Source organism: Melospiza georgiana, chromosome 26, assembly GCF_028018845.1.
Source record: "Melospiza georgiana isolate bMelGeo1 chromosome 26, bMelGeo1.pri, whole genome shotgun sequence".
Classification (NCBI taxonomy): domain Eukaryota; kingdom Metazoa; phylum Chordata; class Aves; order Passeriformes; family Passerellidae; genus Melospiza; species Melospiza georgiana.
This window is the reverse complement of record NC_080455.1, coordinates 5630871-5649221: the sequence shown is the minus strand read 5'-3', so window position 1 is coordinate 5649221 and position 18351 is coordinate 5630871. Positions and strand designations below refer to the sequence as shown.

Sequence of the window (18351 nt, the reverse complement as noted above, 5' to 3'; positions counted from 1 at the left end):
CGGAGTGGGGGGACAGGGCAGGGCAGGGCAGGACCCCTTCCCTTCCCCTCCCCGCCGCGGCGCCTCCTGCTCGCCGAGCGGGCTTGGAGCAGCTCCAGGGGAAAAAACAACGAGTTTGGGCCACATCCGCCGGGCGGGGACGTGCGACACCGCACGGGCCCGGGGCTGGCACACGCCCAGCCCCGCGGTGGCACCAGGGCAGGACCGGGGCCAGGAGAGGCGCTGGGAGTGGCAGCAGTGAGGGGCTGGCAGAGCTCTGGCTGAGCTGCCCTGGCAGAGCATCCCCCGTGCCTGTGGTACCCAGGGTGCCAGCACCGGGGGGTGCCCGGAGTGTGCCCGAGGGTGCCCAAAGGGGTGGCCGGGGGTGCCCACAGGATGCCCGGGGTGCCCAGAGTGTGCCCGGGGTGCCCAGAGGGTCTCCAGGGGTGCCCAGAGTGTGCCCGGGGTGCCCAGAGAGTCCCCGGGGGTGCCCAAAGGGATGGCCGGGGGTGCCCAGAGGATGCTCGAGGGTGCCCAGAGTGTGCCCGGGGGTGCTCAGAGAGTCCCTGAGAGTGCCCAGATTGTCCCCAGGGGTGCCCAGAGATCCCTGGAGGTACCCAGAGGGTTTCTGGGAGTGCTCAGAGAGTCCCTGAGAGTGCCCAGATTGTCCCCAGGTTTGCCCAAAGGGACGCCCGGGGGTGTCCAGAGAGTCCTGGGGGTGCCCAGAGTGTGCCTGGGGGTGCCCAGGTTTTCAGCCCTCCACCCTCCCGACACTCCCTGGCAGCGGCCCGGGGTGTCGCGTTCTGTCCCCCCTCCCCTGGCAGGAAGCCGCCCGCCCGGGAGGCCTCGGGCAGGAAGGAAGTCGCCCGGGGGATTTTTTATCTCCCCTTCGCTCGCAGCCACCTACGCACCCCCAGAACCCCGATTTGGCGGCGCAGCCCGTCCGGGACCCCCGCTCCAGGCCCGGGGAGGTACCGGGGGGGAGCCGGGGGGGCGGCCAGGCCGGGATGGAACCGGGATGGGGCAGGGATGGAGCCGGGATGGAACCGGGGATGGAACCGGGGATGGGGCCGAGATGGAGCCGGGGATGGAACCGGGATGGGGCAGGGATGGAGCCGGCGATGAGGCCGGGGATGGAACCGGAGATGGGGCCGAGATGGAGCCGGGGATGGAACCGGGATGGGGCAGGGATGGAGCCGGGGATGGAGCCGGGATGGAGCTGGGATGGAACCGGAGATGGAGCCGGGGATGAGGCCGGGATGGAACCAGGGATGGGGACGGGATGGAACCGGGATGGAGCTGGGATGGAACCGGGAATGGAGCCGGGGATTGAACCAGGGATGAGGCCGGGATGGAACTGGGATGGAGGCCGGATGGAACTGGGGATGGAGTGAGGATGGAGCCGGCATGGAACCGGGGTTGGAACCGGGGATGGAGCCGGGTCCCCCCCGCTCACACCGAGAGCGCTGAGGCAGAGGAGGAGCGGCCGGGAGGGTGGGACAGGCTGGGAGAGTGAGGGAATATCCAACCGCGTGCCTCAGTTTCCCCTCCCTCCTTCCCAGCAGCGGCCCATCCCAGCCCTGCGGGCGCTGCTGCGGGGTGTGACCGCGGGGAGGATGATGAGGGTGGCACAGAGGGGTCACTCCGAGTCTCCCTTTCCTTGCAGCGCCCGCCATGGCCCCGCTGGGCGAGGAGACGCCGCTGATCGGGGGCCGCTCCTGCAGCCTCTCGTCGGCCGAGAGCGGCACCCTGCAGGTGTTCCTGTACCACCGGGCCCCCGGCCCGCACCGGGCACCGGGCAGCGCCGCGGGCACGCTCAGCTTCACCTTCGGCGAGTACACGGCCGAGGAGCTCTGCGTGCGCGCTGCCAAAGCCTGCGGTGAGCGACGGGCACGGGGGGACCCCCGGGGTGGGGGGTCTGGGGTGTGGAAATGGGGTTCTGTTTGGGGGTATGGGGTCCTGGGTGTGGCTACGGGGTCCTGGGTTTGGGGAAGGGGTCCTGCATGAGGGAATGGGGGTCCTGGATGTGCAGATGGGGTTCTGTTTGTGGGAATGGGGTCTGGGGTGTGGGTACGGGGTCCTGGATGGGGGAATGGGGTCCTGAATGAGAGAATGGGGTCCTGGATGGGAGAATGGAATTCTGTTTGTGGGTATGAGGTCCTGGGTTTGGGGATGGGGTCCTGGATTGGGGAATGGGGTCCTGGGTGTGGGTACGGGGCCCTAGAAGTGGAAATGGTGTCCTGGATGGGGGAATGGGGTCCTGAATGGGAGAATGGGGTCCTGGGTGTGAGAATGGGGTCCTGGGTGTGGGTACGGGCTCCTGGGTGTGGGTACAGGGTCCTGGGTATGGGTACGGGGTCCTGTGCTCGTCCTCAGCAGGGAATTCTGGCTGTGAACTCCAGATCCCAGCAGTGGGGTTTGGGTCCTGGCTGTGGGGTTTGAGTCCTGGCTGTGGGGTTTGGGTCCTGGCTGTGGGGTTTGGGTCCTGGCTGTGGTATTTGGGTCCTGGCTGTGGTATTTGGGTCCTGGCTGTGGGGTTTGGGTCCTGGCTGTGGGGTTTGGGTCCTGGCTGTGGCCTTGGGGTCCAGTGATGAGCTCAGGATCCCAGTGATGGGCTCAGTGTCCCCAGCACATCCTTGCCAGGGGGTCCTGGCTGTGGCTGTGGGGTCTCAGCCCCGAGCTGAGCCCCTGGCCACGGGCTCAGGTCTCACCCTGTGCCTGTCCCCAGGCGTGCTGCCCGTGTGCCACCCTCTCTTCGCCCTGGCCACCGAGGACCTGAGCTGCTGGTTCCCCCCCAACCACGTGTTCACCGTGGACGAGTCCTGCAGCCAGGTCGTGGTGTACAGGATCAGGTGAGGCTCCCACCCTCCCCTGACATCCCTTGGGGTCGTGCTCTCTTGGGGGACGCAGCGCTGAGACCCCTCCTCTGTCCCCACCAGGTTCTTCTTCCCCAACTGGTGCGGACTGGGACAGTCCCACCGCTTCCAGCTGCTCAACGGCCGGGCCAGCCCCGTCCTGGATTATCCTGTCATTGATTACCTGTTCGCCCAGGTGAGCGCTGCCAACCTGGCTCCTCCTCCTCCTCATCCTCACCCTCCTCATCCCCCAGGCTCTCTCTGTCACCTGTGGGGACCAGGATGATGCCAGAGGTGGTTTTGAGGTGTTCTGACTCTTCTCTTCTCTTCTCTTCTCTTCTCTTCTCTTCTCTTCTCTTCTCTTCTCTTCTCTTCTCCTTCTCCTTCTCCTTCTCCTTCTCCTTCTCCTTCTCCTTCTCCTTCTCCTTCTCCTTCTCCTTCTCCTTCTCCTTCTCCTTCTCCTTCTCCTTCTCCTTCCCTTCCCTTCCCTGGCTCACCTGGAGCTGCTCATGGCCACCCCCAGATGGGGTCACTCTGTCCCCTGATGGGGACACACCCCGGGGACAGGGAGGCAGAGCCTGGGCAGGATGTGACTCCTGGGCGCTCTGGGACACAAGGGTGACACGGGCACGGTTTGGGGGGGTCTGGGGAGATGGGAGAGCCCCCCCTGAGCCTCGTGCCCCCCCCAGTCCCGCAGTGATTTCATCGGGGGCCGCGTGGCCGTGGGGCTGAGCCTGCCCTCGCAGGAGCAGTGCCTGAGCCTGGCCGTGCTGGACATGCTGCGCATCGCCCAGGAGCAGAGACAGAGCCCCACGCAGGTCTGCAGCCACGTCAGGTGAGACACGGACAGTGACACCCCCGGGGACAGCCCGGCATGGCTGGGGACAGTCTGAATCCCATAGGGACAGTGTGACATCCCCAGGACAGTGTGACACCCATGGGGACAGTGTGACACTCATAGGGACACCCTGGCATGGCTGGGGATGGCCTGAATCCCATCGGGACAGTGTGGCATCCATGGGGACAGTGTGACACCCATGGGGACAGCCCGCCATGGCTGGGGCCAGTCTGAATCCCATAGGGACAGTGTGACATCCCCAGGACAGTGTGACACCCATGGGGACAGTATGACACCTCTGGGGACAGCCTGAAACCCATGGGGACAGTGTGACACTCATAGGGACACCCTGGCATGGCTGGGGACGGCCTGAATCCCATAGGGACAGTGTGACACCCCCGGGGACAGCCTGAATCCTATGGGGACAGTGTGACACCCCTGGGGACAGTGTGACACCCATAAGGGACACCCTGGCATGGCTGGGGATGGCCTGAATCCCCTGGGGACAGTGTGACATCCACTGGGGACAGCCCAGCACCCCCGGGGACAGCCAGAAACCTATGGGAATAGTGTGACACCCCTGGGGACAGCTTGAATCCCATGGGGACAGTGTGACACCCCCAGGACAGTGTGACACCCATGGGGACAGTGTGACACTCATAGGGACACCCTGGCATGGCTGGGGACAGTCTGAATCCCCTAGGGACAGTGTGGCACCCCCAGGACAGTGTGGCACCCATAGGGACAGTATGACACCTCTGGGGACAGCCTGAAACCCATGGGGACAGTGTGACACCACTGGGGACTGTGTGACAGCCCCAAGGTCACTCCAAAACCCCTGGGCACACCCTAACACCCCCAAGGACAGCCTGAATCCCATAGGGACAATGTGACACCACCGGGGACAGTGTGACACCCATGGGGACAGTGTCACAGCCCCAGGGATGCCCCAACACTCCTGGGGACACCCTGACACCCCTGGGGACAGCCTGAATCTCATGGGGACAGTGTGACACCCCCGGGGACAGTGTGACAGCCCTGGGGACAGGACGGTATGGCTGGGGACGGCCTGAATCCCCTGGGGACAGTGTGACACCCATGGGGACAGTGTGACACCCATAAGGGACACCCTGGCATGCCTGGGGACGGCCTGAATCCCATAGGGACAGTGTGACATCCCCAGGACAGTGTGACACCCCTGGGGACACTGTGACACCCCTGGGGACAGTGTGACAGCCCCGGGGACACCCTAACATCCCTGGGGACTCCTGGACACCCCCAGGGACAGCCTGAATCCCATAGGGACAGTGTGACAGCCCCGGGGACAGCCTGAATCCCATGAGGACACTGTGACAGCCCCGGGGACACTGTGACACCCCCGGGGACACCCCACTGCGCTCCCCACAGCTACAAGTCGTGCCTGCCGGCGCCGCTGCGCTCGCAGATCCAGCAGCACAACTTCGTGACCCGCAAGCGCCTGCGGCGCCGCTTCGGCAAATCCCTGCGGCGCCTGGGGGGCTGCGGGCCGGACGCGCCGCACCTGAAGCTCAAGTACCTGCTGGACCTGGAGCGGCTCCAGCGCCGCCGCAGCGAGGAGATTTTCCACGTGCGCTCGCCCGGATCCGCGGCTCCCGTCACCATCCACGTGTGCGGCGACAGCGGCGTGGCCTGGAGCTGCGGCGGCTCCGAGGTGCTCCGGTGTTCTGGTGTCTCTGGGTGCCACTGAGTCCCTCCGAGTGCCACTGAGGGGACCCCAGCCAGCCCTGAGACTGTGAACAGCGTGGGGAGGGCGCTGTCCCATGCCCTGGGGGTACCAAAGGCAGCCAGGCTGATCCTGGGAGTGCCAAAGGCAGCCAGGGTGATCCTGAGGGTAACAAAGGCAGCCAGGCTGATCCCGGGGGTACCAAAGGCAGCCAGGCTGATCCTGAGGGTACCAAAGGCAGCCAGGCTGATCCAGGGGGTAACAAAGGCAGCCAGGCTGATCCCTGGGGGTACCAAAGGACAGAAGGCAGCCAGGCTGATCCCCATCCTTGGGGGTACCAAAGGCAGCCAGGCTGATCCCAGGGGTAACAAAGGCAGCCAGGCTGATCCAGGGGGTATCAAAGGCAGCCAGGCTGATCCTGAGGGTAACAAAGGCAGCCAGGCTGATCCAGGGGGTATCAAAGGCAGCCAGGCTGATCCTGGGGGTACCAAAGGCAGCCAGGCTGATCCTGAGGGTGACAAAGGCAGCCAGGCTGATCCCGGGGGTACCAAAGGACAGAAGGCAGCCAGGCTGATCCCCTGCAGCAAAGGAGACGCTGGAACACAACGGCAGAAGATGAAGGGGCTGACTCCTAGCAGGGGTTAACCCAAGATTTATTTCAGGAGCTCCAAGGAGTCCCCACAAACCTCAAGGGGCTCCTGTTCAGAGCCCCAGAGAGGTGCCAAGGTTACATTGAAAGGGAGGTGGAAACCTAAAGTAGATAATAACATTTTACTAACCAATTGGAAAAATTAAGGTATGGATACTGGGGAATGGACATTTAGGACAGCGTGTGGGGTAATACTTGGAGGGTTGACCCCTGGCCTCTGGATAATCACTCGATGTCCTGGACAGAAAGTTCTAGATGGAGGGGAGGGGATGCTGAGTGACTGACAGGGAGACAAGGTGGGGATTTGGGAATGATCTCAGGAAAGGAAAGGGATTGCACAGGCAGAGGGAGGGGGAACAATCTGGGGCAAACAATTTGGGAAAAATACGGGGACACAAAATCAAAGTATAAAACCACACTACAAGCGGCATGGCCTGGAGCTATGGTGGCTCCGAGGTGCTCCAGCATGGCTGGGTGTGCTGTGGGAAGCTGCCGGGACGGGATTGTCACCTTTGCTGTCCCTTTGTAGAGCCGCCAGCACTTCTGTGACTTCCCCGACATCGCCGACATCAGCATCAAGCAGGCGGCGAGCCGGGACGGCGGCAGCCCCGTGGAGAACCGGCTGGTCACCGTCACCAAGGCGGACAACCGCGTGCTGGTGAGCTCAGGAAGGGCTTGGGGAGCCCCGGCAGGGCTGCAAGGGGACAAGGGGGTGACGCCAAGGCTGGCACAGTGTGAAAAGTGCGTGTATTTTATGATTGGCTTTTGGCAAGTATTGAAGTGAATATTATGTGTGTTGTGTTTGAAAGTGATGCTGTATTGATTCTCTTAAGTAGTGCATTAAATGTAGTTTTGGGTTATAAAAATGTTAAAATAGAAACTATGCTGTGTAGGATACTTCTTTTAAAGAAAGGACTCGCAGTGAGATAGCAGCCACAGGACACCTCAATCTTTCAGAGAAAAAGAATTTATTGCCCCATTATCAGAAGAAATGAACTTCTTCCCACCTCGAAGGTGCTGTTAGGATTGGAGGCAGAAGCTGATGATGACCAGATAGAATTCTATATTTAATGGAATTTTTGCATCATGTATGAAGTGTATGAATATACAATGGGCTATTGCTTTTAAGAGTTAATCCTCTGTTAGCTGTGTCCTTTTTTGGGCTCAGGCTGCCCAGAAAAAGGTACCCAGATATCCGTAACTCTTTGCATTTATTGTCTCATATTGTCCTAATTCAAATTGCCCAAATTATAATTGCATTACTATTTTTATAACCATCTTATCACCATGAAACTTTGAAAATTTTAAAACCAAGCGATTGGCGTTTCCCACACGCAGGAGGTGGAGTTCTCCACGCTGCGGGAGGCTCGCTCCTTCGTGGCTCTGCTCGATGGTTACTACCGGCTGACGGCGGATGCCCAGCACTACTTCTGCAGGGAGGTGGCACCGCCACGGCTGCTGGAGGACCTGGAGAACCAGTGCCACGGGCCCATCAGGTGGGCACCGGGACACCCTGGGCACCAGGTGCTGGGAAACCCTGAGAACTGGGTACCAGGAACCTCTGGGAATTGGGTACTGGGAATCCCTGGGAATTGGGTACCAGGAACCCCTGGGCACCGGGTACCAGGAACCTCTGGGAATTGGGTACTGGGAATCCCTGGGAATTGGGTACCAGGACCCCCTGGGAATTGGGTACCAGGACCCCCTGGGAATTGGGTACTGGGAATCCCTGGGAATTGGGTACCGGGAACCCCTGGGAATTGGGTACCAGGAACCCCTGGGCACCAGGTGCTGGGAACCTCTGGGAATTGGGTACCGGGACACCCTGGGAATTGGGTACCAGGAATCCCTGGGCACCAGGTGCTGGGAACCTCTGGGAATTGGGTACTGGGACCCCCTGGGCACCCCCGAGCCCGAGGGAATGCAGGGATGGAGGGGACGGAACCACCCCCTGCCCAGGTGGGGCTCCACGGGGATTTGCTGGGTTTGGGGAGGGGGCACAGGGATGGGCACAGGAATGGGGACAGGAATGGGCACAGGGGAGGGCACAGGGATGGGGACAGGGAATGGGGACAGGAGGAGGGCACAGGAGGTGGGCACAGGTTGTGCCCACAATGTCCCTGAGTGGCACCACATCCGTCCCTGCCCTTGGCAGCGCCGAGTTTGCTGTGAACAAGCTGGAGGCGGCCGGGGGTGCCCCGGGGCTGTTCCTGCTGCGCCGCAGCCCCCAGGACTTTGACAGTTACCTGCTGACCGTGTGCGTGCAGGTGAGACCCCCGGGAGACCCCCGGGACACCGGGCAGGGGGGCTTGGGTGGCATCATGACGGCGGCACTGGCACCTGCGGGGCGGTGACACAAGGACGGTGCCACTCAGTGTCCCTTTGGCGCAGGAGGGATTTGGGGATGTCCTGGGGTGTCCCCCCGGTGCTGACCCCGGTGTTTCCTCCCCAGACCCGCTCCGGCCGGGATTACAAGCGGTGCCGGATCCGCCGGGACGAGGACGGGCACTGGTGGCTCTCGGGGGTGGCGCGGAGGTTCTGCAGCCTGCGGGAGCTGCTGGGCACCTACGGGCACCGCGGGCTGCAGGCCGAGGGGGCACCCATGCGCCTGGAGGTGGCCTGTCCCCCCCGGGCCAAAGGTGACACCTGGGGGGCATGGCAGAGCGGGGTGGGATGTCACAGAGCTGCTGTGAGGTCACAGAGCTGCTGTGAGGTCACAGAGTGGCTGTGATGTCACAGAGCTGCTGTGATGTCACAGAGTGGCTGTGATGTCACAGAGCAGGCTGTGACATCACGATTGCTGTGATGTCACAGGGTGGCTGTGATGTCATAGAGCTGCTGTAATAGCAGAGTGGTTGTGATGTCACAGAGGGAGTTGTGAGGTCACAAAACAGGCTGTGATGTCACAGAGGGGGCTGTGATGTCACAGAGCAGCTGCAAGGTCACAGAGGAGGATGTGAGGTCACAGAGTAGCTGTGACATGACAGAGCAGTTGTGATGTCACAGAGCAGTTGTGATGTCACAGAGTGGACCGCGATGTCACAGAATGACTGAGGTCACAGAGCAGGGGGCTATGATGTCACAGGGGGCTGTGATGTCACAGAGCAGGCCGTGATGTCACAGAGCAGTTGTGATGTCACAGAGTGGACCGTGGTGTCACAGAATGACTGAGGTCACAGAGCAGGCTATGATGTCACGGGGGCTGTGATGTCACAGAGCATGCTGTGATGTCACAGAGCAGTTGTGATGTCACAGAGTGGACCGCGATGTCACAGAATGACTGAGGTCACAGAGCAGGCTATGATGTCACGGGGGCTGTGATGTCACAGAGCATGCTGTGATGTCACAGAGCATGCTGTGATGTCAGAGCGGGCTGTGACATCACCTGGTGGCTGTGTGAGGTCCCCAGGTGGGGGTCCCCTGCCCAGGCCCCCCCTCACGCCCTCTCTGCCCCCCAGAGAAGTCCAACCTGCTGATCGTGCGCAGCGGGGTCCCCTGTCCCCCCGGGTCCCCTCCCGCGCCCCGGCGCCGCAGCCTGCAGCAGATGATGTTCCACAAGATCGACCCGCAGAGCCTGACACGGGTACGGGGCAGGGCAGGGCCACGGGGGGTGGCACAGGGGCACAGGAACCCCCCGGCAATGTCCCCGTGTCCCCCAGGGCGAGAGCCTGGGCCAGGGCTCCTTCACCCAGATCTACAAAGGCGTCAAACGGGACGAGGACGAGGAGGACGGAGCCCGGCAGACCCCGGTGGTGCTCAAGGTCATGGACAGCAGCCACCGCAATTGCCTGGAGGTGAGGGGTGGCACTGCCGCCTCCATGAGGTCACCTCGGGGTCCCCGAGGCCCGCCCTGACCCCTCTGTCCTGTCCCAGTCCTTCCTGGAGGCCGCCAGCACCATGAGCCAGCTGTCCCACAAGCACCTGGTGCTGCTGCACGGCGTCAGCCTCGGCAAGGACAGTGAGTGCCCAGAGGGGTGGGTGGGTGGCCACGGTGCCACCTGGGCACCCTGAGGTCGGTGTGGGCACCCCCTGACCCTCCCGGGGTGCCCCCAGGTGTGATGGTGCAGGAGCACGTCCGGCACGGGCCCCTGGACCTGTACCTGCGCAAGAACCGGGGCGCGGTGACCACGGGGTGGAAGCTGACGGTGGCCAAGCAGTTGGCCTATGCCCTCAACTACCTGGTGAGCCCACAGCGGTGGGAGGGGGTCCCGGGGGTCCTGGGGGGCTGGATTTGGGGTTCTGGCTTTGGGTGTGGGGTCCTGTGTTCATCCTCCACGGGGAATCTTGGTTCTGGGTTTGGGATCCTGTGCTCATCCTCCATGCGGAATCCAGGTCTGGGTTTGAGGTTCTGGTTCTGGGTTCAGGGTCCCATTTGTGGTTTTGGGGTCCTGGCTCTGGGTTTGGGGTCCTGTGTTCATCCTCCACGGGGAATCCTGGCTGTGGGCTCAGGATCCCAGGTGGATCCCACAGCCCTCATACCCCCACATCCCAGGGATCTCATGGATCCCCATCCCACAGCCCCCAGTCCATCCACACCCCACAACTCCCACATCCAATGGATCCCATTGATCCCCATCCCACAGATCCCATGGATCCCACAGATCCCCATCCCACATCCCCTACAGCCCCATATCCAGTGGATCCCACGGATCCCCATCCCACAGCCCCCAATCCATCCCCATCCCACATCCCCCACAGCCCCATATCCAGTGGATCCCATGGATCCCCATCCCACAGCCCCCACCCATCCCTGCTGCTCCCCCAGCCCACCCCAATGTGTGGGACCACCCTGAGTGTCCCACCCCCTCTTCCCCCCATCCAGGAGGACAAGAAGATCCCACATGGGAACGTCTCTGCCAAGAAGGTGCTGCTGGCCCGGGAGGGGGACACAGCTGGGGGGAGCCCCCCCTTCATCAAACTCAACGACCCCGGGGTCAGCGTCACCGTCCTGGCCCGGGACAGTGAGTCTGGGGCTCCCAGGGGGTCCTGAGGGTGCTGGTTTTGGGGTTCTGCCTTTGGGTTTGGGGTCCTGTGTTCATCCTCCACGGGGAATCCTGGCTGTGGGCTCTGGGTCCCGGGTATGGGTTTGGGGTCCTGGTTTTGGGTTCAGGGTCCTGGTTCTGGGTTTGGGGTCCTGGTTCTGGGTTCAGGATTTGGGGTCCTGGTTCTGGGTTCAGGGTCCTGTGTTCATCCTCCATGAGGAATCAAGGTCTAGGTTCAGGGTCCTGGTTCTGGGTTTGAGATCCTGGTTCTGGGCTTGAGATCCTGGTTCTGGGTTTGGAGTCCTGTGTTCATCCTCCATGGGGAATCCTGACTGTGGGCTCAGGATCTCAGGTCTGGATTTGGGGTCCTGGTTCTGGGCTCAGGGTCCCGGTTCTGGGTTTGGGGTCCTGTGTTCATCCTCCCAGCCAGGTCCTGGCTCTGGGCTCTGGATCCCCTTCTTCAAACTCACCCACCCTGGGGTCAGTCCTGGGGGGTCCTGGGGGTGCTGGGCCCCCACAGTGGGTGCTGAGCAGGGCTGGGCACCCACAGTGCTGGTGGAGAGGATCCCATGGGTGGCCCCCGAGTGTGTCAGCGACCCCGGGAGCCTGGCACTGCCAGCTGACAAGTGGGGCTTCGGAGCCACCCTCTGGGAGATCTTCAGTGGGGGGAACATGCCCCTGAGCCTGCTGGAGCCCCAGAGGGTGAGGCTGATCCCAGCATCCCGCTGGATCCCAATCTTCCTGCCCCATCCTGACCCTCCTATCCCATCCCAGTTGATCCCAACCCATCCCACCCCTTCCTACTGTATCCAGACCTTCCTGCCCCAGTCCTCCTGTCCCTTTCTGCTACATCCCAGCCCATCCCGTTCCCTGCTACGGATCCCATCCCACCCCACAAATCCCATAAATCCTATCCCATCCTATTCCCTGCTATGGATCCCATCCCATCCCATAAATCCCATCCCATCCTCATCCCCTGCTATGGATCCCATCCCATCCCATCCCATCCCATCCCATCCCATCCCATCCCATCCCATAAATCCCATCCCATATTCCCATCCCATCCCATCCTCATCCCCTGCTATGGATCCCATCCCATCCCACGCCATCCCATATTCCCATCCCATCCCACCCCACCTGTCCTGCCCCATCCCGCTGCACCCTGCCCCATCTCAGAGCCATTCAGGGGCTCTTTGGGGGTCCCACACCCCCTGACCCCCATTCCCACAGAAGCTGGAGTTCTACCAGAGCCACCACACCATCCCATCCCATCCCATCCCATCCCATCCCATCCCATCCCATCCCATCCCATCCCATCCCATCCCATCCCATCCCATCCCATCCCATCCCATGTTCCCATCCCCATCCCACTTTACCCTGCCCCATCTCAGAGCAGTTCAGGGGCTCTTTGGGGGTCCCACAGCCCCTGACCCCCATTCCCACAGAAGCTGGAGTTCTACCAGAGCCAGCAGCAGCTCCCAGCCCCGCGGTGGCCCGAGCTGGCCGCGCTGGTGTCCCAGTGCATGGAATACGAGCCCCAGCGCCGGCCCTGCTTCCGCGCCCTCATCCGCGACCTCAACAGCCTCATCACCTCTGGTGGGCACGGGGACGGGCTGGGGGGGCGTGGGGGGACCCCACAGCGGCCTCACCCTCTCCTTCCCACAGACTACGAGCTGCTCTCGGACCTGTCCCCCGCGGATGTGACGCTCCGGGATGGCTTTTGGGGACATGAGTGCCTGGCCATGAGCCAGGACCCAGAGCAGTTCCAGGAGAGGCACCTCAAGTACATCTCGCTGCTGGGCAAGGTGAGGGGAACAGGAAAGACCCCCAAAATTCAGCCCAGACGCTCTTCCCATCCTGGATTTGGGGTGTGGGACATCCTGGCTGGATCCTGATCCTCCTGCACTGTCCTGCTGCCAACCCTTCCTGCCCCATCCCGCTTGATCCCAACCCTCCTGTCCCACCCCAACCCTTCTGTACCATCCTGACCCATCCCAACCTTCCTGGGTTTCCCACTTGATCCCAACCCTCCTGTCCCATCCTGACCCTCCTGCCCCATCCTGACCCATCCCAACCTTCCTGGGGTTCCCACCTTGATCCCAACCCTCCTGCCCCACCCCAACCCTTCTGTACCATCCTGACCCTCCTGCCCCATCCTCTTCTATCCCAACCCTTCTGCCCCATCCCGTTCTATCCCAACCTTCCTGGGGCTGGGATGGGATCCCAATCCCCTTCGGGCTGTCACCCATTACAGTCTCCTGGCTGTATCAGTTGGGATTAATTAATTATGCAATTAATGGGGTCATTGCCAGCAATCAGAGGAAGTTCTTTTGAACAGTAACTGTTCTTTACTAGCTGTGTGAAAAGGCAGCTGGGGGGGTGTTTTGGGGTGGGGGGGATGAGGCACTGGGAATGTGGGGGGCACCCCCGACATCCTGCAAAATTCCCAGGGGAATTTCGGGAGCGTGGAGCTGTGTCGCTACGACCCCCTGGGTGACAGCACGGGCGAGCTGGTGGCGGTGAAGAGGCTGCAGCAGGATTCGGCCAAGGAGATTCGGGATTTCGAGCGGGAGATCCAAATCCTGCACTCGCTGCAGCACGACTTCATCGTCAGATACCGGGGTGTCTGCTACAGCCGGGGTGAGCTGGGAATGGGGCTGGGATGGGCTGGGAATGGGGCAGGGAATGGGGCAGGAATGGGGCTGGGAATGGGGCAGGGATAGACAGAGAATGGGGCAGGGATAGACAGAGAATGGGGCAGGGATAGAGAGAGAATGGGGCAGGGATAGACAGGGGATGGGGCAGGGATAGACAGGGGATGGGGCAGGGATAGAGAGAGAATGGGGCAGGGATAGACAGGGGATGGGGCAGGGATAGACAGAGAATGGGGCAGGAATAGACAGAGAATGGGGCAGGGATAGAGAGAGAATGGGGCAGGGATAGACAGGGGATGGGGCAGGGATAGACAGGGGATGGGGCAGGGATAGACAGAGAATGGGGCAGGGATAGACAGGGGATGGGGCAGGGATAGACAGAGAATGGAGCTGGGATAGAGAGAGAATGAGGCAGGAATAGACAGGGGATGGGGCAGGGAACACTGGGAATGGGGCAGGGAATGCACAGGGAATGCACAGGGAATGAACAGGGAATGCACAGGGAATGCACAGGGAATGCACAGGGAATGCACAGGGAATGCACAGGGAACGGGGCTGGGAATGAGCTGGGAATGGGGCAGGAATGGGGCTCTGAATGGGGCAGGAATAGACAGGGCAGGGCAGGGAATGGAGAGGGAATGGGGCTGGGAATGGGGCAGGAATGGGGCAGGGAATGCACAGGGAATGGGGCAGGAATGGGGCTCTGAATGGGGCAGGAATGGGGCAGAAATGGGGCTGTGAATGGGCAGGGAATGCACAGGGAATGGGGTAGGAATGGGGCAGGAATGGGGCTCTGAATGGGGCAGGAATGGGGCAGGGAATGGGGGAGGGAATGGGGCTGGGAATGCACAGGGAATGGGGCAGAAATGGGGCTGTGAATGGGGCAGGAATGGGGCAGGAATGGGGCAGGAATGGGGCTCTGAATGGGGCAGGAATGGACAGGGAATGGGGCAGAAATGGGGCTGTGAATGGGGCAGGAATGGGGCAGGAATGGGGCTGTGAATGGGGCAGGAATGGGGCAGGAATGGGGCTCTGAATGGGGCAGGAATGGACAGGGAATGGGGCAGAAATGGGGCTGTGAATGGGCAGGGAATGCACAGGGAACCGGGCAGGAATAGGGCAGGGAATGGGACAGGAATGGGGCTGGGAACACTGAGAATGGGGCAGGGAATGCACAGAGAATGCACAGGGAATGGGGCAGGGAATGGAGCTGGGAATGCACAGGGAACGGGGCAGGAATAGGGCAGGGAATGGGGCTCTGAATGGGGCAGGAATGGACAGGGAATGGGGCAGAAATGGGGCTGTGAATGGGCAGGGAATGCACAGGGAATAGGGCAGGAATAGGGCAGGGAATGGGACAGGAATGGGGCTGGGAACACTGAGAATGGGGCAGGAATGGGGCAGGGATCCCCAATCCCAGCTCCAGCCATCCCGGTGCTGGCTGTGGCCGCAGGGATGCGCGGGCTGCGGCTGGTGATGGAATTCCTGCCCAACGGCTGCCTGAGGGATTTCCTGCAGAAGAACCAGCCCCGCCTGGAGCACAGGACGCTGCTCCTCTACGCCTGGCAGATCTGCAAGGTGGGATCGGGGCAGGAATGGGGGAAAACGGGGGTGCTGCTGTCCCGGGATGGAGCTGGAGCAATGCCATGGGTCAGCCATGGATCGTGGGTCAACCCTGGGTCCTGTCCCTGCCAGCAGCTCTGTCCTGGCCAGAGCAATGCCAGGGTCACCCAAGGGTCATTGTCCAGCCCTGGGGATGCTGCAGGATCAACCCTCACCCCTAAGGCTGTGCTCCAGCCAGGATGAGCCCCCTGGCACCCTCACCCGGGGGTTCCCCAGCCCTGGGGACGCTGCTGTGTCCCGGCAGGGCATGGAGTACCTGGGGGCGCAGCGCTGCGTGCACCGGGACCTGGCGAGCAGGAACATCCTGGTGGAGAGCGACAGCCACGTCAAGATCGGCGACTTCGGGCTGGCCAAGCTGCTCCCGCAGGACAAGGATTACTACGTGGTGCGGGAGCCCGGCCAGAGCCCCGTTTTCTGGTGAGAGGGGGATGCAGGGAGGGCTGGAATTCCAGCGGGATTCAGGGCTCAGAATCCGCTTTTCTTGGGGCTCAGAACCCGCTTTTCCCAGAGTTCTGGATCCCCTTTTCCCGGAGCTCAGAACCTGCTTTTCCTGGAGCTCAAAACCCATTTTTCCCAGGGCTCTGGACCCGTTTTTCCCAGAGCTCTGGACTCATTTTTCCCAGAGCTCAGAACTCACTTTTTGCGGGGCTCTGAACCCATTTTTCCCGGGGCTCAGGATCCACTTTTCCCAGGGCTCAGAATCTCCTTTTCCCAGAGCTCAGAACTGATTTTTCCTGCAGCTCAAAACCCGTTTTTCCCAGGGCTCAGGATCCCCTTTTCCTGGGGCTCTGGACCTGTTTTTCCCAGAGCTCAGGATCCCCTTTTCCCGGGGCTCAGAACTCGTTTTTCCCAGCGCTCTGGACTCATTTTTCCCGGGGTTCTGACCCCGTTTTTCCCGGCAGGTACGCTCCGGAATCCCTGGCTGACAACATCTTCTCCTGCGCCTCCGACGCCTGGAGCTTCGGGGTGCTCCTCTACGAGCTCTTCACCTACAGCTCCAAGAGCAAGAGCCCCTCGGAGGTGACGTTTTCCCTGGAAAATGGGGGGGCCATTCCCACTGGGACCAACCCTTCACAACCCTCCTGGTGCTGCCGGTGTCCTGGTGATCCCAGATGTCCTGGAGCTCCTGGATGTCCCAGAGCTTTTGGGCATCCTGGTGCTCCCAGGTGTCCCAGAGCTCCTGGGTGTCCTGGAGCTCCTGAGTGTCTCATTGTCCTCAGGTGTCCTGGAGCTCCTGGATGTCCCAGACTTTTGGGCATCCTGGTGCTCCCAGGTGTCCCGGTGCTCCTGAGTGTCCCAGAGCTCGTGATGTCCTGGAGCTCCTGGATGTCCCAGAGCTTTTGGGCATCCTGGTGCTCCCAGGTGTCCTGGAGCTCCTGAGTGTCCCGTTGTCCCCAGGTGTCCTGGAGCTCCTGGGTGTCCCAGAGCTTTTGGGCATTCTGGTGCTCCCAGGTGTCCTGGTGCTCCTGAGTGTCCCAGAGCTCCTGGATGTCCTGGAGCTCCTGGATGTCCCAGAGCTTTTGGGCATCCTGGTGCTCCTGAGTGTCCCAGAGCTCCTGGGTGTCCCAGAGCTCCTGAGTGTCCCATTGTCCCCAGGTGTCCTGGAGCTCCTGGGTGTCCCAGGGCTTTTGGGCATCCTGGTGCTCCCAGGTGTCCCAGTGCTCCTGAGTGTCCCATTGTCCCCAGATGTCCTGGAGCTCCTGGATGTCCCAGAGCTTTTGGGCATCCTGGTGCTCCCAGGTGTCCCATTGCTCCCAAGTGTCCTGGAGCTCCTGGGTGCTCCCAGGTGATCCCAGATGTCCCAGAGCTCCCAGGTGTCCCATTGTCCCCAGGTGTTCTGGAGCTCCTGGGTGTCCCAGAGCTTTTGGGCATTCTGGTGCTCCCAGGTGTCCTGGTGCTCCTGAGTGTCCCAGAGCTCCTGGATGTCCTGGAGCTCCTGGATGTCCCAGAGCTTTTGGGCATCCTGGTGCTCCTGAGTGTCCCAGAGCTCCTGGGTGTCCTATTGTCCCCAGGTGTCTTGGAGCTTCTGGATGTCCCAGAGCTTTTGGGCATCCTGGTGCTCCCAGGTGTCCCATTGTCCCCAGGTGTCCTGGAGCTCCTGGATGTCCCAGACTTTTGGGCATCCTGGTGCTCCCAGGTGTCCCAGTGCTCCCAAGTGTCCCGGAGCTCCTGGGTGTCCTGGAGCTCATGGATGTCCTGGAGCTCCTGGATGTCCCAGAGCTTTTGGGCATCCTGGTGCTCCCAGGTGTCCCAGTGCTCCTGAGTGTCCTGGAGCTCCTGAGTGTCCCATTGTCCCCAGGTGTCCTGGAGCTCCTGGGTGCTCCCAGGTGATCCCAGATGTCCCAGAGCTCCTGAGTGTCCCATTGTCCCCAGGTGTCTTGGAGCTTCTGGATGTCCCAGAGCTTTTGGGCATCCTGGTGGCTCCCAGGTGTCCCAGTGTTCCCAAGTGTCCCAGTGCTCTCCTGGTTGTCCCGGAGCTCACGGTTGTCCCCCACAGGAATTCCTGCGCATGATGGGCACCGCGAGGCCACCGCAGATCATCTGCCACCTGCTGGAGCTCCTCAAGGACAACCGGCGACTCCCGGCCCCTGCTGGCTGTCCCTCGGAGGTGACACCGCTGTCCCGGGGCTGCTGGGGGGGTCCCCGGGGTGCTCCTCCTGCCCTGATGTCCCCACCGTGTCCCTTGTCCCCCCCCCCAGGTGTACACGCTGATGATGAGCTGCTGGGCCTTCACCCCCGGCGCCAGACCCACTTTTGGGGAGCTTTCCCCCAAAATCGAGGCGCTGCGGGATGGGCGGAGCAAAACTCGGGGTTGAGACCCCCCCCACCCAGAATGGATCCTCAATCCATGGTGATTCTTCCCTGAGCTTTGAGGGGACAGTGAGGGGGGACACAGCCCCCAGCCCCCTTTCCCACACCACAACCCCCCTCCCATCCCTTTGGCTTTTCCCCCTTTTTATCTTGCCCTCCCCTTCCATGGCAGAATTGGGATTGGAATTGGGATTTATGGGAATATGGGAATATGGGATTTATGGGAATATGGGATTTATGGGATTTATGGGAATATGG

General features: G+C 61.7%; 1 protein-coding gene across 1 annotated transcript; it reads left to right on the top strand.

Annotated features, from left to right (window-relative positions):
• Positions 1-1653: 1653 nt before the first annotated feature.
• On the top strand, positions 1654-18098 carry JAK3 (Janus kinase 3). The gene is made up of 23 exons (XM_058041032.1): positions 1654-1858; positions 2708-2831; positions 2919-3030; positions 3524-3669; positions 5080-5362; positions 6553-6681; positions 7362-7519; positions 8179-8290; positions 8476-8662; positions 9482-9606; positions 9683-9817; positions 9897-9981; positions 10077-10204; positions 10846-10984; positions 11556-11707; positions 12451-12601; positions 12671-12810; positions 13456-13645; positions 15113-15237; positions 15527-15699; positions 16185-16302; positions 17780-17890; positions 17982-18098. The coding sequence occupies exons 1-23, from the start codon at positions 1654-1656 to the stop codon at positions 18096-18098; spliced, it is 3345 nt and encodes a 1114-aa protein (XP_057897015.1).
• Positions 18099-18351: the final 253 nt, after the last annotated feature.

Excerpts from the sequence above, each read along its gene's own strand:
- JAK3 (XM_058041032.1), top strand. The coding sequence starts at position 1,654 with ATGGCCCCGCTGGGCGAGGAGACGCCGCTGATCGGGGGCCGCTCCTGC. Across the intron at positions 10,205-10,845 it reads CCTATGCCCTCAACTACCTG|GAGGACAAGAAGATCCCACA; the intron begins GTGAGCCCACAG and ends CCCCCCATCCAG. Across the intron at positions 13,646-15,112 it reads GGGTGTCTGCTACAGCCGGG|GGATGCGCGGGCTGCGGCTG; the intron begins GTGAGCTGGGAA and ends CTGTGGCCGCAG.